This window comes from Pleurodeles waltl, chromosome 6 (assembly GCF_031143425.1).
Source record: "Pleurodeles waltl isolate 20211129_DDA chromosome 6, aPleWal1.hap1.20221129, whole genome shotgun sequence".
In the NCBI taxonomy this organism is placed as follows: domain Eukaryota; kingdom Metazoa; phylum Chordata; class Amphibia; order Caudata; family Salamandridae; genus Pleurodeles; species Pleurodeles waltl.
Genome location: NC_090445.1, coordinates 29,064,054 through 29,088,796, shown reverse-complemented (window position 1 = coordinate 29,088,796; position 24,743 = coordinate 29,064,054). Strand labels below are relative to the sequence as shown.

The 24,743-nt window shown below is 44.5% G+C and overlaps 1 protein-coding gene across 4 annotated transcripts in view; it reads left to right on the top strand.

The window, feature by feature from the left end:
- Positions 1-24,743, top strand: part of SETX (senataxin) — a 419,011-nt gene that overhangs the window by 364,190 nt on the left and 30,078 nt on the right. For all 4 annotated transcript variants that reach the window (XM_069237106.1, XM_069237104.1, XM_069237107.1 and 1 more), the window contains 4 exons: positions 3,533-3,640; positions 16,850-17,022; positions 18,419-18,511; positions 24,000-24,170. In XM_069237106.1, coding sequence (XP_069093207.1) covers positions 3,533-3,640; positions 16,850-17,022; positions 18,419-18,511; positions 24,000-24,170 — 545 coding nt within the window. The remainder of the gene's footprint in view (positions 1-3,532; positions 3,641-16,849; positions 17,023-18,418; positions 18,512-23,999; positions 24,171-24,743) is intronic.

Below are 24,743 nucleotides of genomic sequence, written 5' to 3'. Positions count from 1 at the left end.
TTGTAGCGCTCCTTATACATAATAAGTGTTTTGTGTCCTTTGGTTGTCTGGTTTCACAGCTGGAATGCTGTGCAGCAATTTTTATCCCAGTAAAAGGCTAAGGGCAGAAAACATAACTGGAAGAGACAGAGCAAAGGCACATATTCCCCCCGAAAAGTGCCATCTAGGCTCAACCTTAAACATAAAGTGGCTTTGCGGCTCTAGATGGGAGACCCCTGAAGGCGGCAGAAAAGCAGACGCGAGCGGATGTCCATAGAAATGAAACGAGGTCCTTTAATGAGCCGCGTTGATGAATTGTTGTTCAGAGATAAAATGTAATAACGAAAAGAAATCATGCGGTCGCTACGTCCAAACCTGAAAACTAAATAGCGCTCCTTTTTACAAAACATGATACTCTAGTTTGTGACTGTTGTTGTTTTAAAAAGTTTATTCCTCTACTGAACATGAAAGCACCTTCCAAACCAGCCGCAATACTGAGATAAAAAGGGCATTTTCTGTGAAGTGTTCGCTAGTTCGTGAGAATTCCTTTCTATAGGCAAAACAACAAACATTTGACATCACATGGGGAAAACAATCAAGCTGGCGCTATGTACACAAATTAACCGGCACTCCTTTCCACACCTACTTAGTAAATGAAAGTGCTGAAAAAGCAATTTCTGTAAGCAAAACTTACTAGTAAAAAGTCCTCCCAAAACTGCCATAATGCTGCAAGCTGAAATGAAACCACACAGAAAATGAACCAAGCGGGCGCGTTGTACGAACCTCCGAAGTTAATATCGCTCCTTGCCACAAGGAACCCATACTGCTGTTGTTTTTCATCTGAAACAGCCTCATTGGTTTGAAGCAGTTAGACACGTGCTGACTTGAAGCTGACTCGGTATTTGATTGGCGTACCTCAGAATGGGATGTCACATTGAAACTGCCTAAGCAGTGGCCATACTCACATCGTAGAGAGGCAGAGAAACTGGTGACATGAATTGCGGCTGTCATAGAAATCCTCCAAAAGTCACTGCCAACAGTTAGTTTTTTGCAGACACTCAGTTCCTCTGGCCAAGCAAGGAGCCCAGAAGGCTGCATACATGGTCCTATTAGAGCGCCTTTCTCAAAAGCATTATTTGCCACCTCAAAAAAACACCCAGTGGTAAACAAAGTTTTCATGACTTCAGTGATGCCTATAATATGTTTGTTATATACTGCAGACGCAGCCTCCCAGAGGCTGAATACCAGTTCCATTCTCAGAAGAAACGCCCTGCTCTGGGCATCTGGAGTTCTCCTAGAAGTCCAGTAACATATCAACTCCCCCCTTTGATGGCAAACAGCTGTTTAGTCCACAGGGGACACGATGATGGGGAATATTAAGGAAGACTCTGATAATTTGAAAGCTGTGGGACACACCAGACACAAACTGGAAAAAATCTGTTTTCTGCAACAACAGGCAAAATCTGCAGCAGCACCATGGCCAGTGCTTAATTTGCACTTGTTGATTCCGGTGCAGAGAACCAGCACTTATTTTTGTGGCCCGACGCTTATTTTTCTGCTTCAAGCATTTACTGCAAGCAAAAGACATATGAGAAAGATGGAAGACTAGAAAATCGAAAATGCGTCGCAATGGGAGAAAGCAGAAAGCTGCAAGAGTGAGCTCAAGGGGCAGGGAGTGGCTGTAAATAGATTAGAGGCCCGAGATGGCTGCAGGATTACGTTGCCTCAGTATTCTGTGCTCGAACATTTAATCGCAGCAGCCGCCTGTTTAGGAGGAGAGCTTTGGGCACCGTCACATTTTTATTTACAAATTAAGCACTGACCATGGCTTTCTTGTTTTCAGCAGCATCAGCCCTTTCTGGAGGGACACACCCAAAGGAGCTACACCAGGAGAGACTTTAGAGCGAACAGCACAAGAAAAAAGTAGAGGCAGCCCAGGAAAGCATGCCTCTTTCTCTAACACCATATTATGCAATATTTCCCTGTTCTCAACTCTTGTCTGGGAGAGGATCAGATTTTTCCATCTTTAGTGTTATGATTATCGTGGGACTCCAGCCTTGACAATGGCGATGACCCAAGCATTTGAATCTGTGAAACAAGATAATACTGGAGAAATGCACTGTATGAGTAAGTTCACTTGTTTTTTTCCCTTCAAGGAAACGCAATATTAATACCTGTTCTTTGCAATAGGAATTTTGCCTTCAAAATACTACTACCTTGTCTTCTAGCTCAATATGGCGCCCACGAGCGTGCATTAAGATATTCTGCTCTGCAGTGGCCTCCCTCCATTGCCTACAGAAAATGCACCTTTACTCTTACCTGGTCCAGGGTTAATGATGTCTGTCTTCAGGGAAAGGGCCTGATTTAGAATTCAGCAAAACAGGTTACTCCCTCACAAATGTGACTGATGCCCCATTCGTCGTACTGCAAGTGCATTATATCAAGTGGCACTTGTAATACGGCAGATGGTATATCTGTCAAATTTGTGAAGGATTAGTCCCCCTGCCGAACGCTAAGTCAGGCCCAGATTCTCTCAGAGTCTCTAGACAGTGTGTAACACACTCCACAACTTGAGGTTCTCCAATCTAAAGTTTCCCGTCTGGTTCTTTGCCAAAGACTTTGATGTATGCAAGCTTCACTGGGCACTGCTTTTGGGGTAGCTTTCCTTCCCTCTGAACCAGTGGAGACCATAACCTAGATAATTCATCACTTCCAAGCAAGACTTAGAGCTGAGCACTTCAGGATATCCTTGGCATTGGAGCATTCAACGTAATTTGCATTGGGAGAAGATAGAATATTTTTAAGAATTAGTTTTTTGTTTTTTGTTTTTAACTTTGCACTGTAGACTATTCCCAGTCATTGTAAAGAACTAAGCAAGTATTTAGAGAATCAAAATCACCTTGAAGGACATTTTTCCATAGTTTGTCTCTTCATGGTAGTGGCATTGATTCACAAAACCCTTTGACATTTGGGGCAGTGTAGCTGTTGACCATTTACTAGCCAGCATTAAATTCCTGCTCTTTGTTTAGGAAAAACAAAAAGTCCGACAACCCTATTTGAGACATTCTGCTTTTATTCCTTATCCTGCGTCTTTGGAACTTAATGGTGTCCAAAGTGCCTTCTATTAGTGTTTCTCCTTGAGATAGCCAAAGCCCGAAGCGTCTACCATTGAAGCTGTAGTGTTAATGATCTAGTGTCATCTGCTTTCCCCATTGCTGTAATATTATTTGTTGGTCCTCTCTTACGTGCTGCATGACTGCGGTTTTTGGGCGACAAGGGAAAGGGAATTAGAATGTGATAATGGAAACTGGGACAGGGAAAATTCAGTCAGTCGAGCATTTGCAGAGCTCTGCGAGAATTATTACTGCTTTTATCTTTAGGTTATAGTTTCAGGGCTTTATAGGCTTGTAAGAAAGTGCTGTAAAATGAACATTGCTATTTAAACTAAATGTTTTTCCTGGAAGTCACTTAATATACATGTTTTCTACGGTACATGTGTTAAGTTTCTCAGAAATGTTTAATGGTTTATAATGTTTTTCTTCTGACTCCTAAGGCTGGGCAGGCTTGTGAAGTGGAGACACTCATCCCTCTTATCCACCGATGTTCTAAGCTCATCCTTGTAGGTGACCCAGAGCAGCTCCCAGCCACGGTCATCTCCACGGTAAGGTCTTGTCTGGCTATGTTGTGTGTATTCTTCTTGAGAGATACAGAGGTGGGTTGGAAATCAACTTAAGTAGGCAATGTCCTGGAGTAAGTGCACTTCTGAGGACCAACATGGGGTAGGCATCCTCCTTTTGTTTATGACCTGATGGGTATCAGCGTAGGTGGACACTCTTGGAGTATCTGTCCTGCTTGAAATCTGCATGAGTGGGCACAGTCCTCTTGCAGTGAGTGCCCTACTGGACACAGTCCTGGAGTGCTCGTCCTGCTGGTAGTCTTTGTGAGCGGGCACTGTCCTGGAGAATGTGCTGTATGTGGAATCAGCTTGGGTGAGCACTATTCTGCAGTAAGGACCCTGCTGGTAATTAGCATGGGTGGGCACACTCCTTTACTATGCGTCCTACTATGGACTAGCTTGGATGGGCACAGTACTGGTTTACGTGCCCTGCCAGAGATCTGTGAGCGGGAGCCCTTCTTTACTTTGTGCCCTGCTGCGCTTCAGCGTGCTTGGGCACTGTCCTGAAGGTCTGTGCCTGGCTGGGAATCAGCAATTGTTGGCATCCTCCTTTACTGTGTGCCCTGATGGGAATCGACATAAGTGGGCATCCTTTGGATAAGTGTGTGTGTGTGGACACTGTCCTAAGGCATGTACCCAGCTGAGAATCATTGTGGTTGGCACAGTCCTAAGGTATGTGCCTATCGTGGATCTGCATGGGTGGACACTGTATTGTAGTAAGGGCCCTGGTACGAATCAGAGATAGTGGGCACTCTCCTTTACTACGTGCCCTGCTGGGGACCAGCATGGATGTGCGCTTTCCTGGAGTAAGTATCCTACTGTGGATTAGCAAGAGTGGGCACCTTCATTTACTAAAAGCCGAGGTTAGTGTGGGTGACACTGTCTTGGTGTATGTGCCCGGCTGGAAATCAGCAAGAGTGGGCACCCTTCTTTATCCAGTATTGGATCTTTCATAAATTTACATGCTTCAATCATCCCCGTCGTCGAAGTGGGAGTCCCACGGTACATAAAATAGCAATAATTAACAAATAAAACTCTTTTGCCATAGGCTATAATGGAAATACCAGTCACTCATATAGCCTATCCAGGTCCTTTTGTGAAAAGGACCCAAACTTGCCTGCTGACCAATCAGGCACCAGCACCCTCTAGAACACTCTCCAGAGAAGCTCCTTCCCTCAGATTTTCTACTGCACGTCGTGTGAAGGGAGTCTCCCTGAGCTCTGCTCAGTTTTCTACTTCTTCAGAAGCTTTTTTTCTCTCAGAGAATTTAAAAAATATCGGATTCTTCTAGAAAAGGCCTTTTCCGCCCTTGCAAGACCTGTGGAAAGAAAAGGCTCCATATGGATGATCCACATAAAGACTGCTTGTATTGTCTCTACCCACAACACCAGGTGAAAGACTGCAAGATATGTTGTACTTTCTCCACAAAAACCCTCAGAGACCGTGAGGGTAGACTCCTGACGTGGTTACAGGCAAAATCCTGTACTTCAGGTGAGGAGAGTGGGTCAGAGAGGCCACACAAAAGGTCCAAATCTGAGGACCTGGGCCAGACAGAAAAATCTAGAAAGAGGCAGAAATTACATCATGGAAAGGGCTTACAGACTTCAATTTCCTCTGAGCCATCCTCTCCTCTTCAAAAGAAGGAGTCCTACCGTCTTTCTCCTTCCTCAGAGCCTTCTACCTCTAGAAAGGTAACTATTAAAATTAAGTCGACGACGACACCACCGTCGACGACCGTGACGACTGTATTTACAGCTACCGTCTCCACTACCTCGTCGACAAGACCATCATCAGCGATGACTACATTGACGTCAATGGTAAGTGCTCCTATCCCCCTCAGTCAAACCTCCGTCTACGAGGACTCCAGAACGGAGTGCGTCGTTAACATTGACAACGACAACTTCTTCGCTTATAGCACCGTCGACGACAGCCCCGTCGACTATAATATCACCAACGACAGCGTCATTGGATGTCTCACCGTCGAAGAAACCGTCGTCGACTACACCATTGTCGACGAGAGTACCGTCGACGAGAGCACCGTCGACGAGACCGTCGTCAATGGAAAAATCATCACTGGTCACAGTACCGTCGACGGCATCTTCAACTTTGACGCCATCTACTACGTCACTGGTGCCTGTCAGACAGATAGAGGCTACTCCAACCTCTCCGGATCTTCGAGCCATGGTCAGGATCACATCTCTGCCCTGATCAAACATTTATCCCATAGACACGTCTCCAAGCAAGGTGTCAACTTTAGTACCCAGTCATCTGCTCGACTAGGAGGAATCTGATGAGGGTCCATTCGGAGATGCAAACAGCCCATCACAGCTCCACGTTAAATATCAAGAAGAGGATGACGATGATGAGTATGACCAATACCAACCATATTACTCACATCAAGAACACTATTACCAACCAAGAGAGCCTCAGCCAAGAGACTCTATACAGATGCCTTCCGCCTTAATCCAGGATTTACAATCAATGCTACAGGATTATAGGAGGAGGTTCCCAGTTGCAGCAGAAGATCAGCCACCACCGCCAGTTTCTCCTGCTACACCAAGCAATGTCCCTCCTCCTCCAGCTACTCCCAGAATGACACCCCACTCTGTGTTAGCTGCACCCCCTAAAGATGAAGGTTCCACTTCAGGTGAATAAGAGGAAGGAGAAATTTCTACCCCGCAACATCCTACTGAGGAATGGGATGACTACTTGGCCACCACTCCTTCTCCACCACCTCCTCGCCTTTCTGATTCTCCACCCGAGGATATAGGTGGTTTCCACAATCTAATGGACAGAGCTGCCGCACGCTTCCACCTTCCAACATCTGTCTCCCAGTCGGAATGTTTCCTGCATGATTTTAAGGAGCAGTCAAGGAAATCTGTACGGTCCATTCAGATTATTGATTTTATATGGAGCGAGGGTACAAAGATTATGCGCAACCCAGCAACAGTCCCACAAAAACTGGACAAGAAATACAAGGAAACCCAAGATTCTCCGGCATGTCTCACTGGCCACCCAAAGCCTGACTCGGTTATTTCACAAGCTGCTCAAAGGCGTTCTAAGAACCCATGGACGCCTATCTCTACTCCTCCAGACAGAGAAGGAAGGAGATTGGATAATGTGGGCAAAAGATTCTCCTCCATGTCAGCAATCACTGTCAGAGCAGCAAATTCATTGGCAATCCTGGGTCGTTATGACCGGCAAATGTGGTCGGATATGCAATCTTTCATTGACCTCATCCCTGAAAGCAAGCAAGCAGAGGCACGGAAGATTCTCCAAGAAGGTGAGCGTACGTCAGAGGAGATAATCGACTGCGCTCTAGATATAGCCTCCACTGGCTTTCGTCCGCTAGATGGTGCCGCGGTCTTACGCCACCAAGGTTGGCTCAAAGCCACATCTTTCAGGCCGGAAGTGCAGTCCAGAATCCTCGACATGCCCTACGATGGCGAATCTCTCTTTGGCAAGCATGTAGATGACGCGCTCCAGGCCATCAAGACCGACACAGACACTGCCAAGTCCCTAGGTACCCTACAGTACCGGAAACAGCCCTTTCGGGGTGCTAAAGGAAGAGGATTTAGCTCATTTCGAGGTTCCTTTCACAGGCAGTACCAGCAACCCCAATATAGGCCTTCCTACCAACAACAGTACAGGCAACCATCTACGGCTTCCTATGCCAGACAGGGAGGAAAGAGAAGACAGGGTTCACAAAGCAGGGATCAACCAAGAAAGCAATGATCTTCTCCAGGCACTGGCTATGCTTCCCCAATGTTCACACCATCAACAAATAGGAGCAAACATTTCCAACTACATCCAGGAGTGGAAGAAAATAATATCAGACAAATGGGTGCTGGATATAGTGACAAGAGGTCATACCCTGGAATTCATACAAAAACCACCGCATCATTCACCAAGAACAGGCAGACCTCTCCATCTTCGTCTGCTTCAACAGGAGGTATTCCTTATGCTTGCCAAGGGAGCTATAGAAAGAGTCCAGTTCAGCAACGAGGTCTCGGATTCTACTCCCGTTTCTTCCTAATAAAGAAAAAGTCAGGGGAATGGCGTCCGATACTAGATCTCAGGAAACTCAACAAGTTCCTTCGGAAGCAATCTTTTTGGATGATCACACTGTCAGATATCCTGCACCTCCTCAATCCTGGAGATTTTATGACAACATTGGATCTCCAGGATACCTATTTCCACATACCAATACATCAGAAACATCGCAAATATCTCTGTTTTACTGTAGCCGGTGCCCATTATCAGTTCAAAGTCCTACCATTCGGGCTGAGGTCTGCTCCAAGAATCTTCACAAAATGCTTTGCCCCAGTCGCAGGTTTCCTCCGCAGCAAGGGTTTCCAGGTGTTTCCATACCTGGATGACTGGCTCATAAAAGCTCCATCTATGCTACGAGCCTCCAAAGCGACAAATGCTTGCTTGGAATTATTCCACAGTTTGGGGCTAACAGTAAATCTACAGAAGTCGGTCACACTTCCCTCATGCAGAAGAGTCTTCCTGGGTGCAGAATTAGACACCATCCAGAACAAAGCATATCTCACTCCAGCAAGGCAGCAGAAGCTAACCTACTTAGCTGTCAGAATCTCCACAAAAGTTTGTTTCAGTACGACTGTTCAAGTCGCTTCTGGGCATGATTTCCTCGGCCATCGTCCTAGTTCGAGTAGCAAGGCTGATAGTGAGAGTTGCAAGAAGAACTACAACTCCAATGGACCCAGTCGCAAGGGTCCTTCGACGACTTAATAACTATCACACCAAACATTCGGCAGGCGTTGAAGTGGTGGTCTCAGACCAACCACTTCTCCCAAGGTCTTACGTTTCTAACACCAATAACAGACTTTGTCATCACCACAAACGCTTCCTTGGAAGGCTGGGGAGGCCATTTGCAAGACATGCGCATCCAGGGAAGATGGTCCAATCTCCAGAAAGGAATGCACATAAACCTGCTAGAACTGAAGGCGATCCATCTCACGCTCAAGGCTTTTCTTCCACGCATCGCAGGGTCCTCAGTGTTGGTCAGGACAGACAACACAACAAGTATGTTTTTCATCAACAGCAAGGAGGAACAAGATCCCTCTCCCTCTCAAGGGAAGCTCAGTCTCTTTGGGACTGGCTCACACTGCACAATATTCGCCTCAGGGTGGAGCACCTGCCAGGGGTCAACAACGCCCTAGCGGACTCTCTCAGCAGGATGGACGACAACTGCCACGAGTGGGAACTCAACCAAAACATACTCGACGGCATCTTCCAACAATGGGGTCAGCCGATCCTAGACTTGTTTGCCACCAACCTAAACGCCAAATGCCAGTTCTACGCCAGTCGATACCCACTCCCGGGGTCGTGGGGAAATGCTCTTTTGATGAGATGGTCCGGGATCTTTGTCTACACTTTTCCCCCCATCCCGCTGATTCCCAGGCTCCTCAGGAAAATTACGTCCGAATGCTGCAAGATCATTCTCATAGCCCCCAGATGGCCCAGACAGTACTGGTACACGTAGCTCCTACTCCGGTCCGTGGCCAATCCAGTCCGCCTTCCTTGCAACCACAACCTTCTCACGAAGAATCAGGGTCTAATTCTTCATCCCGATCCAACTTCTCTGCAATTGCATGCTTGGCTCCTGAGTACAGAGAGTTGCACGATATGAACATCGATCAGGAATGCAGACTGATATTATCTAGGGCACGAGCAGAGAGCAGAAATAAGACGTACAAACTCAAGTGGAAGGGATTTTGTGTTTGGTGCTCTCAGAACAACTTCCACCCGTTACAAATTAAGCCTGAACAAATTCTTTCTTACCTGCTCTCACTCTCCAAGGCTGGTCTTTGCCATGCATCAGTCAAGATTCACCTAGCAGCTATAGCCTCCTATAGGCGATCCGCTGAGATGCCCTCAATCGGCTCATCCAGAATCATTAAGCAGTTCATGAAAGGCCTCTTCCGCACTTTCCTTCCGGTGCGGCTACCTCCGCCAGAGTGGCACCTCAATATAGTCCTGTCCCAACTCATGAAAGCTCCTTTCAAACCCATTCACGGGGCGGAACTCAAGTACGTCACATGGAAAGTGGCAACTCTGCTTGCTCTCACTTCTACCAGGAGAGTCCGTGATATACAGGCGTTCACTACTAAAGAACCCTTTTTGTTTTTTTTCTGATGACTTTGTTATGCTCAGAACCAACCCCAGATACATTCCCAAGGTGCCATCTTCATTCCATCTCAATGAGCCCGTGATACTAGGAACCTTTTTTCCAAATCCAACTACAATCGCAGAAAAAACTCTACATTCTTTGGACATCAAACGATGGCTCAAATTTTACCTTCGAAGTACCAAACAAATCAGGAAATCAGATAAACTCTTGGTATCTTATTCTCTTGGACGCCAAGGAACAGGAGTCACCAAGGCCACTATAGCCCGGTGGATTTCCTCTACAATCCAGTTCTGTCATACCAAGGCAGTAAGACCGTTGACTAGGTGCCCGAGAGCCCACTCCACGAGAGCAGTCTCCACATCGGCTGCTTTGTTTCAGGGTATTGCCCTGGATAAGATATGTCAAGCTGCGACATGGAAAACTACGCACTCCTTTACGCAGCACTATTGTTTGGAGTCATCGCAGAGAACCGACTCTCTAGTAGGACAAGCTGTTCTACGTCTTCTCTTTCATTAAAATGAGACCTTCCCTTGGTTATATAGAAATGGTTTGATATGCAAATAGCCATGATTTCCATCCTATATACTTTGACTTGCTTCTATATAAGTATGTATGTAGTTAGGTATATGAATATATATATGTATGTATAACACGGATGTTCAGTATATGTGTATATGTACTTAGAAGTATCTATATTTCTTTGAAGTTCATAATGCAAGATTTATGAGCTAACTATTTTATTTAGGTTGTAAAGGATTTCCATGCTCGCACCCTCCATCCACTGCGGGTATAATGTTTATAAACAGTACTGCTGACTATTCAGATTCAAGCATGTGAAATTATGAAAGATCCAATACTGGATAAGAAAACAAGTTACTTACCTGTAACAACAGTTATCCAGTATTGGTATCTTTCATAAATTCACATGCGATACACCCTCCTCCCCTTGGACGCTCGCATTTCCTCTCAGGTTATAATCTTTCACTCTCGTGCTGGAAAATCTGAGGGAAGGAGCTTCTCTGGAGAGTGTTATAGAGGGTGCTGGTGCCTGTTTGGGTCCTTTTCACAAAAGGACCTGGATAGGCTATATGAGTGACTGGTATTTCCATTATAGCCTATGGCAAAAAAGTTTTATTTGTTAATTATTGCTATTTTATGTACCGTGGGACTCCCACTTCGACGACGGGGATGATTCAAGCATGTGAAGTTATGAAAAATACCAATACTGGATAACTGTAGTTACAGGTAAGTAACTTGTTTTCTTCTCCAGTATTGGATTATACATAGATTCACATGCTTGAATCATTCCCTGTCGTAGACATGGGGGTCCCAAAGTACCATTAGAAAGCAGTGTAATGTTAAACATAGCCTGGGAAGAACATTAAGCCTTCACTTTTGTAACATATCCGTCATTTTAAAGAGCCTGACCTTCAACCAATCATGTTGAAGTAACCTCTAGAACACTCCCCTTAGAGACTTCTGTCACACAGATTTTCTAATGCATGTCATGTAAGGGTGTCTCCATGAGCTATGTTCAGTTCATCCTATTTCTTAAACTTCTAAGAGACTTATATCCATCTAATACGAATTGTTAGCATCTGCTTCAAATCTGACATTACAATGCCAGAACAGGCTAAAAAAGGTATTTTTAGACCATGTGGAACCTGTGCTAAAATGAGTCTGCATTCAGATGACACGCACAAGGACTGCATATACTGCCTTTACCCATCCCACAAGGTGAAGGATTGTAAGATATGTTGTACCTTTTACTCAAAAACCTTAAAGGACGCAGAGTGGGAGGTTATTACTGTGTCTCCAGAAACTTAAAGCTAAGGAAGACCCTGTTTCTGGGGATGACTGTGAAGATTCTTCCTCATCCTTCAGGAGACTTCACAGAAGAGAGAGACAGAGTTCAGAAGTTCGCTCCCCTCATGAGCCTTCCAAGAAATCTACAAAAAAGACCCACCATGTGTCTCACAAGCAACTTAGCTCCTCTGAGACACTCCGACATACATAAAGGGCATGTTTTTCCCTCATAAAAAACAGGGAAATAAAGACCTAAGCCTTCTACACCTTCACCTCAGAAATCCCACGAATTTAAGAAACCATTGTCCGCACCGTCGACAAAGAAATAATTTACTATGCCATTGACGATGACGGCGACCACGCTGTTGACTTGTGACATCTGTGATTGTGGTCGGATCACCTTCGGTCACATCATCGACGACAGTATATTGCACCCATCCTGTCGATGATCAAACTGGTCCCTGTATCGCCGACAACAAAACCAATTCCAACCACAATACCGGTGAAACCGCTGTCGACAACATTGACGACTAAATCGTTGATGAGTCCATATCCATGGAAAACCAAAGAAAATGGGCAAAAACATTTCTCTGATGCTGGAACATACATCCCCAAGCAAGCTGTCACCTTTACGGCTCAGTCATCACCTGGATAAAGATGACTCAGGTGAATATGGTCTCTCCGGGGTAACTCACAGCCCGTCGTAGTTACATGTAAAATGTCAGCAGGAAGATGATGAGGAACAGTACTATGGCCAGGAATATTACCCTTCTCAACAATACAGCTTTCATTACCAGGAACAATTACAGCCATATTAGCAAGAAACAGTACCAGGAGGATAGAGTATGCATACCAAAGGCATTGGTCTCGTACTTGCAAACGTTGCTGACGGATTATCACAAATGCTTTCTGCCTACAACTACCAGTAGGTTGTTCTAGTTAGTACCAACTTTTACCACAGGCAAAGCATTTTTTGGTGCTGTTTCAAGAAACTTCATGACATTTTCTAAACTAGTAAACAGCTTAGTACAGCTGGGGGTCTTCAATGTTTTGGGGTGATTCATCAAGCAGGGGCAATGTCTATGGGGATTCTGCAATTTCTAGACACGCCTACATCCTGAACCGCTCAACGGATTTACACCAAATATGGCACAAAGGTATATCTTGGTCTAAGAAAAGCCCTTGTTGTTATTTGGTGTAAAAGTGTTGGCGTGATTTCGGAGTCATTAAAGGAAAAAATCTACAGATATCTAGGGATGCGGATCCTCCCACAGAGGGACCTGTAAATCCTGGTGAAATGCAAGCCCCTGATTGGCTGGCTGCAACCTGACATGAAAGTTTCAACTCTCATTTTCTTTGTTGCTTGGCTCGGAAGAGGGGAAAAAATGTGTAAAAAGACATAAAGGGTTAGGATACAGGTGTCCTGACCCCAAACTGCTCACAGTAAAAAAAATTGCCACACATTTTCTTTAAAAAACAATTTGGGCCGATCTGCGAATCCACCACGGCACTCAGTGCGATCCCCAGTGTAAGTTAGTGATTGATCCGCAGATCCAAAGCAGAATAAAAAAAAGAAAATAAAACCACGAAGCGCCCACCACGCAGGGCCAAAGACCTTGCACAGTTTGGGGTTGGGTACAAGACCCTGCAGCCAACCCCGTCAAGCACAACCTTTGGCTATGCGTGGTAGTGGTTGTATTAACGTACAGGAATTACATATTCATTTATGTTAAAAATACAAATTCACAGAGGAAAAAAAATTACAGGGATGTTATAGTTGGGTTCCGTTTTACCCACACAAAATCATAGAAATTCAGCAGTAATACTTACAGTTGTACTTTTCTGAAGAAACTATAACTTGTGCTGTTAAGTAACTTTAGGCCACGAGTTATTGCTTCTTAACATAAGTATAACTATAATTGCTGTATTTTTATGGTTTTGTGTGGGTATAATGTGAACCTAACTATGACGTCCCTGTAACTTTTGTTTTTTTTAGTGAATCTGTTTTTTAAACGTAAACATCTGATTACCACATGTCAATACAACCACAGCTGCACACAGCCTTTGACCATGCGCAGCAGAGGATGGCTGCTAGGCTTGAGGCCAACCCTCCTGCATTCACCCAACCCCTGTGAATAGTTTTTTTTTATTTCCCCATTGTTTTTGTTTTATTGTTTTTGGATGATGTTTCCATTGCTATTTCGACATCCTGATACAAGACATTTTCTGTGATTAAAGCAGATCTGTCTGAGTGAGGGTGACGTGGGTTATGCTCTGTTTAGGTGAGTCTTCCCACATATGTTTTTTAGTTGGCTCTGTAAAATCATGCTCTTCATAATTTCATTCCAAGGCTTATTTCCATTTTCCAACTCATCCAAGTCATTGGTCTACAAGTCTTTCCTTTGTCTCACTCTACTTTGGATGGTGCATTTCTCCATAACTTTTTGCATAAAACTGCTCTGATGACATATATAAATATGCTTTTCAGTATCAAAAGACATCTGGTAAACAACTTCACGTAATTTCGCACTGCATTGTGCTTGTAAAGCTTTATATATTTTGAACACAGATGTCCGGTCAGGTTTTCACTGAGCTCCATTCTATTGAAGTAGCAGCTTGTTTCTTCTGTCAGGAGATCATTGATGAATACTTATCATGTTGGTGCGTTTGCAATTGCTACGCAGCAGGCTCGTAATGAGTGGAGTGGTGTTGTGTGGATGGGGCCTGGTTACTCATTTGTGGTCCTGCTAATTTGTTTCATGTCAGATTAGGCCTCCTTGAAGAATCTGTTTCAGGAATGCAGGCAGGTTGAGCATGGAATGTATTTGAGATATGCACAGTCTACTGCCTAGCAATGGTGAATATTTTCATGGTGGCTTCACAACCCTATGGGCTACTTCCCAAGGAGATGGTTAATTTACTGCAGGCTTGGTGACTCTGGAAGGTGAAACCCTGAGGCTGTCCCTGGCACCTAATGCAAAATTTAAAGTGGCTAGGATGTTGTCCCCTTGGTTCGGTGGGCCCTGCTTTGGTGTTAATTTATAGATCATTAGCAATGCTATTAGCTGCACATCAGGATCTGTTTTGATGCATCTAGGCTATTGTTCACTGTTACATAATAGCGTCTAACCTGGCAGGCTGACATGTGAGTTTTGCTAGTTCTCACAAGGCATGAACATATATTAAAAAGAGCATGGAGAGCCAAGCTCCCAGAACCTAAAACTATGTGGTCTAAAGTATCAAACGTCTTAGATTTCCTTTTCAGAGGAGCCAAAGGAAAGGCATTTTGGTTACCCTTCAAAGACTCTCTGAACAACCATACTCTCCGGTAACGGTGAGAGGAAAAAATGTGCAGATCACCCAAAGCTAGCCTGTGGCATCTGGAGATCTTCCTGTGGGCTCCTAAGCTATGAAAGGGGCATTTTAGGGTCTAAGAGACTCATTAATTAGAAGCAGTGCTCCACAAACTGTGTAGGGTTTTAACATTTCAATCAGAATGTTTGGCTTCACTTCTACTCAAGCAAAGTTTATTTCAAAGCCTTCAGCACATGCTGAGCAACTGTTAAAGGTGAAATAAACTCTGAAGCAGTGCCCCAGGGGATGGATATATCCCCACCTGGCAAAGTATATATACCACTGGCATTTTATAAGTCCAAGTAAATGCCGACATCAGTATTGTAAGGGGCAGGAAGTGATCAACACCTGGATCACTGTTTTCATTGTAACCTAAACCTTTATTCTGCATAGCCAGGGCACCTACATCTGAAATTAAAATCTATCCAAGTAGACAAACATTTCAGCCCTGAGGAGTGCTCACAAAATGGCTCGCCATTAAAGTTAGACTTGACCTTCTCCTTTACCACACCTGTGATACTTTCCTCTGTCGCATCCTTCGCCAGCGCTTGCATCAGCTCTGCGGCAAACGTAACACAATGGCAGTTGAGTGTTTCACCAGAAAAAAAACACTTCTTTACACATTTTTAGGCACGGGTAGTTCTGGCTCCTGAAATCTTAGAATTTGTATAATTAAAACTATCTCAGGAATATATGGCTGTTCGAAAGGAGGATATATACTTCAAGTGCCTCTTATGGTGCAAAATGGAAATGCTTTACTCATCATTGTATGTCTGGTCACTGAAACCCATTAAAGGCTATGCAGTTGAATGCATTAAGTAACTTTTAACACTACAAAACACGGTGCTATCATACTCCTTTATTGGAGCTAGCTTGGAAGTTGCTGCGGCATGTTTCCAAATCGGACAGCAAATATCATTTGTCAGAATGCCAGTCATTAAAGTCTTCTTGGAGGAATTGAATGGATTTAAATCTTCACAAACTTTACAAACTCCATTGTAGGAACTAAATATTGTTACCAAGGTTAATGAGACTCACCTTTTGAACTAAAGTGTTTGTTCATTGTACAGTTCTAAGCATGGCAAATCCTTTTCTTAGTGGCAGTTACTTCCTTGTGAACTAGAGTGTTTTCCTGTAAAGGAATCCTACTGAAAAAATACACAAGGATAACATAGTTATATCTTCATCAAATCCCTTTCACATTAACAAACCCATTGCGCTTACAACCTTTTTTGCAAATCTGCTAGGAGTCACAGAAATAGTGATGCACACTCTTGATGTAAGATGTTCTTTACTGTATTGTACACAGAACAAAACTATTCAAGAAAACGAAAGCAACTTTTTATGGCTTTCTCAAGGCCACATCATCAGAAAGTTATATCATAGTTAAGTACGTTAGATTTATTGTTGGATCCATTCAGGTTTGCTATGCTTGACGATAAGTGTTGGTACACAACAAGCTCACTTTACTCCCAAAAAGGAGCTTCCTTGACCTAATCCTTTAGTGGATATTTGTGGAGGTGCTCTGTGATTTTGTGTATTAATTCACAGAACATTCAGGCTAGAAAGGCGGAACAGGGGGAGTGTTGGAGATTCCAGTTACTGCAGATGCTTCTACTTTCTATCATGTACACCTTTAGAGTGAAGGGTACTGATTTACTGTCTGCATGGCATGTCATCTACAGCAACACATACTGCAAACAGAAAATATTACTTAACTGTAGCTTTGTTGCAGGTAAGTGAAAATGTTCTTCTTCTGCATGCAGTCCAGGAGCAAAGAGGAGCTGATGCTATGGCTTTAACGGGCCAGATATTATGTGAAGGAGAGTTGGGTCAAAAAGCAAAACCAGTAATCTTCTGTGACTTGATTCTTGTAGAAAGCAGAGGAGTATGGCTATGGGCAATCCATGATGGCACGCATGCGCACTCGCCTGGAGCAGTCTGCCTTGAAGACACCAGTGCTGCTGCTGACAGTGCAGTACCGCATGCATCCGGACATATGCCTCTTCCCATCCGCTTACATCTATGGCAAAACCTTGCAGACAGACAGGTGACTAGGATATTTCATAGAAACGCCTTTCTGCTCATGGAATTTCTGTTTGGGAAAACATAGGACATGATTAAATGTAATATTGGGCTGAGTTATTGACACTGCTGAATGGGAAGGTGAAAGTGATGCTGAACTGGAATGACTCTAGTGTTGAATGAGGCCCTAATTGACTTCTATCCATACGGTGTTTCTGCAGTATGGTACTGGGGTGTAGACTACAGTACTGATTGGTACCACCGCAGTGCGTAATGGCAGTCTATTGAATACTGTAAACAAGGGAGCTTATTGGTTATGAAGAAAAGGTGGGGAAATTATAGGGATAGGCGCTAACAGAATATCACCAAAACATTTCTTTAACAATAGATGGTAAATACGGTGCTCCCGAACGGAGGGTCCTCCCAGCACCTCCAGTGGTTCTCCAATAGGAAAAACCAAACTGATTCAAAAGGCCAGGGCACTCGTATGAAATAAGATAAGAGTCTGTGCAGTTAGGTTCTTGGTCTTCGGAGAATCAATATATAATCCAAACAGAGTTAAAGTTCAGTGTCTTTATTCTTGTGCGAGGTTTCATACATGTTCATCACATCAGAAAGATTCCATATGTGGTCATCACAACAACAGCCAACACGTGTTTTACGTCTCCGAGAAATTAATCTCATTGACTTCCTCAGGGCAAAGTATAGGTAAGGTGTTAACATGAATAAATGGCTTATCCTAATCAAGTAAAACTCTTCAAGATAATGTACGATCAATAGAGAAAGAGTAGTGGGAATCACGTGACGGGGGCAAAACACTTTTATCCCCGAGTCTTCGTGAGGGAGTACTCATAAGTCAGCACGTATGGATCCAAAATCTTTTACGGTGCGATCTATAAACAAAACAGTTCTTTTGGGTAAATTCTTGTGTTGGGGGCGCTGTGTCTTGCTCCCCGATAATTAAGCTGCCGTGTATGTAGAGAAAAAGGATGTATAAGCCCTCCGTCTAATCTAGAAGTATAAGGTATAGAAGAGACACAGAGTAAGGTCTCAGGAGTGTGTGAACTTTAACTCTGTTTGGATTACATATTGATTCTCTGAAGACCAAGAACCTAACTGCACAGACTCTTATCTTATTTCATACGAGTGCCCTGGCCTTTTGAATAAGGGAGCTTATTGCACTGTTGAAGAGTACAAGACTCATGTCTTTATGTGGGGTCATGTCAGTCTTACAGTGGGTTACCTTATGTCACCATTGGAGCGAAGAATGAGTTAGAGCTGCAGATAGTAGCTCATCTTTGTGTGTGTGACGACGACAGATCTTGGCCTTTTGATTATCATTACTTTGGGTCTGGCTTCTTTGGAGGAAAAAACACTTTCTTGTTATCTTCAAGCGGAATAATCAATTATCATTTGTGCAGGATGACTGAGGAGCTCAGGTGTTCGTCCCAGTGGCCCTTCCAACCATACCTTTTGTTTGACGTATCTGACGGTACAGAACGACGGGAAAATGAGTAAGTAACTTTAGAAAAATACTGTGTAATGGATTAATTGAGAATTAGTCCGGTGCCACTCAAAGCCTTTATCACTATGGGTTGCTGTCCCTTCTCTTTTTGATACTGTCTGCACTCAGTTTCAGTTCTCTGGTCTCCTAACATAGTCTTAAAAGGAACTGGGCTTTAACACAGGTGATAAAGTTCAGGTGATGGAGATCAAATGGATTCCTGGATTGGTACCATATTTGCTGCAGCCACATGCAGTTAGGCCCTGGATGTGTTTTTCTGTGGTTACAGTGCACCAATTTGCAGTTTTGTGAATATACACAGTAGCAACAGTGATACCTGGTGAGAGTTTATCATCTGAACGCGGCACTGATTTCACTCGGGTGCTTCCTTTACATTGGCGGGTAGTGTCTGGTGGGCAATGTCTCTGACTTTGTTCACGGGACGCGCAGCCCTTTTTTATAAAATGCAGTTTGATTTGAGATTGAAAGGCCATTTAAAGAATTCCATCAGCTTGCAGCTGCCAAAGAGTTATTGGGTATCTGCTTGCTGGTTCTGTTCTCTTTAAAGACTCTTGCCCAGGCCGCCACGTTTATCTCCTTTTATCCCTTCCCTCCCTTTTATCTTCTTTATCCCTTCCCTCCCTTTTATTGTTTCTATCCCTGTTGGACCGGCCCTTTTGACAGGGTCATCCCCAAACTTTTTGCCTTCCTTCTCCCATTTCTTCTCACCTATTTTTGTTGCCGTTGGGACTCCGAGCCCCATGCAATTGCTAATCAATGCTAAAGTGTATGTGCTCTCCTTTCTAAACTTGGTTTAATTGGCTTACACCTAATTGGCACATTTAATTTACCTCTAAGTCCCCTGAACATTGGTATCCCCTATATCCATGGCCTATAAATTAAAAGTTACTATTGGGCCTGCAGAACAGCTTGCACCACCCACAGAAGTAGTCTTTCAAACCTGTTACAGGCCTGCAACTGCAGAGCCTGTGTGTGTAGTTTACCGCCACAGGGACCTGGCATCTGAATTTACTTGCCAGGTCTGGAACTTCCCTTTTACTACATATGCCACCCCTAAGGTAGGCGCTAGCTAGCCCTAAGAGCAAGGTGCTGTATATGTAAAAGGTAGGACATATGTCTTTATGTACTACAAGTTCTAGTAGTGACAGCCCATGCAGTTTTTCACTACTGTGAGCGCTGCCCCGCTCATAGGATTACATTGGAAATACCCTAACATATGTTTAAGTGGTATTGTCTTATCGATGAGGGATGACGTAGGCATGTTTGGTATGGTAGTGAGAAATGCTGCGTACTGGTGTAGGTGGATTTTTTAATTACCATCATAGAAATGTCACTTCTAGAAAGTGAGCATTTCTCTGTGCTTATGACTCTGGTGTTTTGCAACTTGACTCCATCATACATCTTGGTCAGAGTGACAGCTGGACTTTTTGCGTACTTTTTAGACAGCCTGTACACAGGGAGGGTGGAGGTGTCACAAGAGTGCATTTGCATATTGAATGGTCTTCCTGGGCTCGGAGAAGTAGAGGCCGGGCACACCTGCATCGGTAAAGACTGTGCCCTGGCTTCAAACAAAGGGCTTGTTTAACCCCTGCTGATATCTGGAGCCAGTGCTGGAGGAGAGAGGGCACATTCCTAGAACCGGTTAGTGCTGGTTGGAACCCCCTATCCCCTTTGTGGAAGCTGCGCAAAATGGCTATAAGTACAGGGGTCTGTCCCCAAATTTTTAGAGCACTTTTAGACTTTAAACCGAACCTCTGCAGAAGGGACTGCCTGACTGCACAAAGATCTCATCTGGGCTTCTCTTCTTTTGTTGGCCTGCTGCCTAGTGGTTGCTGGGTGGCCTAAAGGAGTCATCTGGATTGCTTTTCTGTATGTTTCCCTGCTGCCAGCCTTTTCCCTGACTCTGGCCTGCTAAGGTTCTGGGGGAGTTAGACGGAACCACCACCTGAATTTCTAGATGTGTGTGCTGGTCTGTCTGCCCCTCTGTGTCCCCTCCGGTGCTTTCAGAGGAGCCCAATGTATGGGAGCGCTGTGCCCCCGCTCCTTGGCCCTTTACACACACTACCACACGAAGAACGCTTTATTTCCTCGTCTTTGCAAAGCATCAGGAGCGCCCCACTCTCTCCTTAGAGCACGGGAAGAGTTCTTGACTTACTGACTTTCGAGTGTTTGTTTGTCCTTGCGGGTGCAGTAAAGCACCGAGCCTTCTTCTGTGAGGCTTCCCCATCACAGGAGCAGTCACTAGGATCCCCACTAGACCGCGCCGACGTGGGGGATCCCATTGGTTCCCCGGGCGCACAAGCAGGCATCCATTTTGGGGGGCCTGTGACTGCCGCAACCCAGGGCTGGAAGTGCAAAGAAAGAGCTGCCCCGCGGCTCTCAGAGGTTGGGGAAGCCCCAAGGTCTGAGCGGGTCCTCCATGGAGCAAGGCATCTGCCCAACAGGCCCTGGAGGGCTCTGGACGTGCTCACTGGGACTCTCGTAGGTCAGAGAGCCACCAGAGCCAAGCAGCTGTGCCGCATGGTTATGGTCAGCTGGACCAGGACGTCACCTCAGACTGGGAGAAATCTTCCCCCGCCTGCTGCAGCAGAAGCTGTGGGAGCCTTGCTTGCAGAAGGTAAGCCCCTCTTGGTAATGCTGTGGTGGCAATATTTTAGGGCTGGCAGGACGGTGAGGAAACCCCCGATAGAGGTCCTGTGCCAGCCCAGCCTTCCTGGAACCTACCTCCTTGGCTTACAGTACAGGGGATACTTATGACATATGCCCTATAGAAATGTTTTCCTGATGTGTGCATTTATTTTGGTAATCTTATGACCTATGCAGAATGTTTCACTCTATGTGCATTCATGATGATGTCTTGGCATTTCTTCTAATTTGTTTATTCTGACATGTACCTTCTTGGTGGTAATGACAACCTAATTACTGCTTGTGTTGCAGAATACCAATACCCTCTATGTTTACCTGACTACTGCTAACTTACGCAGAGTACAAGTAAACCTGTGTGATGTTCTGACAACTGCTTGTGTAGCAGGGTATTTCTGGTACATGTCATGTGGTGGTCTGATGATGTTTTATGCAATACAGTTTATTTTTATATAACTTGTTGCTGTGTTTCCTTTGTGATGTATTTATTGTGTCACATGTTGTGTGTGTTGTGCAGACGCTTTGCAAGTTGCCTCTCGGATAAGCCTGACTGCTCGTGCCAAGCTAACAAGGGGGTGAGCAGGGGTTATCTTCGGTGTGTAACTCCCTCGCCCTGACTAGAGTGGCGTGTTCTGCCTGGCTTAGTTAGGTGCATACCCCAGCCAACCAGAAACCCTAGTTTCTAACAATCCCTTCCCTCACGCTTGTCTTTAAATCTACCTCACTTTTATGTATTTTATCCCCACCCTCACTTTCTTAGTCTTTATCCCTTTCCTTTCCTCCCCTCCCTTTTATTGTTTATATCCAACCCCTCACTTTTATCCCTACCCTCACTGTTAGTCTTTATTCCCACCCTCACTTTCATAGTCTTTATCCCTTCCCACCCTTTTATTGTTTATATATAACCCCTCACTTTTATCATCTTTATCCCTACCATCACTTTTTTGGTCTTTATCCCTACCCTCACTTTTGTAGTCTTTATCCCTACCCTCACTTTTGTAGTCTTTATCCCTACCCTCACTTTTGTAGACTTTATCCCTAATCGCTGTTTCATATTCTTTATCCCTACTCTCACTTTCATATTCTTTATCCCTACTCTCACGTTCATAGTCTTTATGCCTACCCTCACTTTTGTAGTCTTTATCCCCGCTCTCACTTTTGTAGTCTTTATCCCTGCTCTCACTTTTGTAGTCTTTATCCCTACTCTCACTTTCGTAGTCTTTATCCCTACTCTCACTTTCGTAGTCTTTATCCCTGCTCTCACTTTTGTAGTCTTTATCCCTGTTCTCACTTTCGTAGTCTTTATCCCTACTCTCACTTTTGTAGTCTTTATCCCTGCTCTCACTTTCATAGTCTTTATCCCTACCCTCTCTTTTCATCTATTTTGTTCCTACCCTCACTATTATCTTCTTTATGCCTTCCCTTTAATCTTTATACGATCCCTCACTTTTATCATCTTTATCCCTTCCCTTGCGGGTTTGTTCCTTGCCCCGTCACCTGCTTTGGTCATTCTTGCTAACCCCATCTGACCCCACTACCACCACAACCGTTGCACTGTCTTGTCCCCCTTTGTCACCTTTACCCTTTTTGTCGTTTATATTATTTTCTCTCTACTTCGGACTTCCTTGCTCCCTCCCTCAGTCTCTTGCTCCCGCTCCTCCTTTGGTCACTTCTGCCCTTGCTCCAGTTTGGTTCCTTGTTGCCTGGCTCTCTCAGGTCTTTACAAGTTCTCTACATCCTTTAGTGTCTCCTTGTCCACACTCCACTTAGTCTGCTTTAGCCTTGATCCCCACTGTGGTCTCTCCCTTTCCCTGTGCCCTCACTCTCAGTTCTTTTGCAGCTCCCCACCCAGTCTCTCATTACCTGTCTTCCCCTTTGGTTTTCCTTGACCAATTCCTCTTTTTCCCTTTGATATTTCGTAGACCCATCCCTCCTCTCCCCTTATCCCGGCCTCCCCTTCTGGTATGTCAGTGCAACCCTTTCAACTGCTCCTTTCATTTACCCTTCTTGACACCTTCCTTTTCCCCATGCCTCACCCCCTTTAGGCTTGTCTCTCCTAGCCCTACCCACTTTTCCCCAGTTCCCTACTTTGGTCCCCCTTCTCCCCAAAACCTCAGACTCTTTCTGACCCACACACATTTTGCCTCTTGGTCTCTCTATCTCCTCTACTCTCATCTCCCCATCTGCTCCTCCCCTTAACCCAGCTATCCATTGATCCTTCCTTCCTCCTTTGGACTCTTTACACCCTCCCTCCCCTCCAAAAATCTAATTTTAATCCTTTGGGGTATGAGGGCTGCAGCATGAGTGTTTCATTGTCAGAGAGTCATACACAGGGGTTGAGGTCCATGGCTGTGAGTGGTGCAGTCATGGAGTGCAAGTTCTTTGGCAGAGAAATGTAGAGGGCGGAGGTTATTGGAGTAGTGCCACGCATGGGAAAGTGAGGTTCTATAGATGAGGAGGCATCTTGGGAAGTGATATTTTATGACTGGTAATGCCCATACAGGAGAGTGACGGGTAAAGGGTGGCACAGCTGGAGAACAGCAGTACCCTTGCTATTGAACGTGAAAGTGACTCAAATTACATTAAGGGCTAGATTTGCACCCACAAGGAAACAATGTTCTTGGTTAGGGAGGAAGCAAAAATCAAGAAGGTGTCCCATGGCTGGATATTCTTAGAGAGGTAGAGGTACACGTTGGAGTACTTTTTTGTGTAACTAAAATGACACACATACCAGAGGTTGGCTGTCGATGACTGGATGCGCAGACACATGATGTGAATAAAAGCTTAGAGTTCATGTACTCAGTGTGTTGAAGTATTTATTTTCCTGTTTTCAGATCATCCTACGCCAATTTCCAAGAAGTAAAACTGGTGATTACACTCATTAAGTTGCTGAAGGACAAGAAGAAGGATATGGGCTTTCATAACATTGGAATTATAACGCCCTACCGTGCCCAAAAGAACATGATCATTAAGGAGCTTGCCAGGGAGTTTGGTGTGCCTAACCGGTAAAAGCGAGACTGTTGATGCTGAGCTACATCAGACTCATGTATTGCCTTCTGGCAGTTTAGCAGCAGCAAACTTATGTGGGTTGATGATGGAGTGAGAAAGCTAGGCTGAATGTACAGCAGCATTTGATCTTACTATTGATTCACACATCTATATTGGATCTTCTAAAGTGTTGCGCTAGAACTCCTTGTCTAAAGGTGTACCAAGCACGATAGTAACCACTAGGATCCCTTGTCAGATGACTGTAGTTGTATATCTTTTAATGTCTTTTTCAGACACCTGCGTAGCCTGAAAGCTGCATAAGATGTCAGTCTATTTCTTTCATTTATTTGACTTACTGGTGAGCACTTCTGATAATAGATAGTTTTCCCTTGCTGGCCATTATCAATTTGTTGTTTCAGTTATCCATGGAACTGAGCAAAATCGCTTTTTGTTTCGACTCCTTGCTACTGGATATAACATGACGGTATTCTGTTGTGCTTTAAGATGACTCTCTACAAGTGGAGTTATTGACTAGTGTTTGCCCACTTTTCTTTCCCCCTAAACTGGGCACCATTCTTAAGTCAGTATAA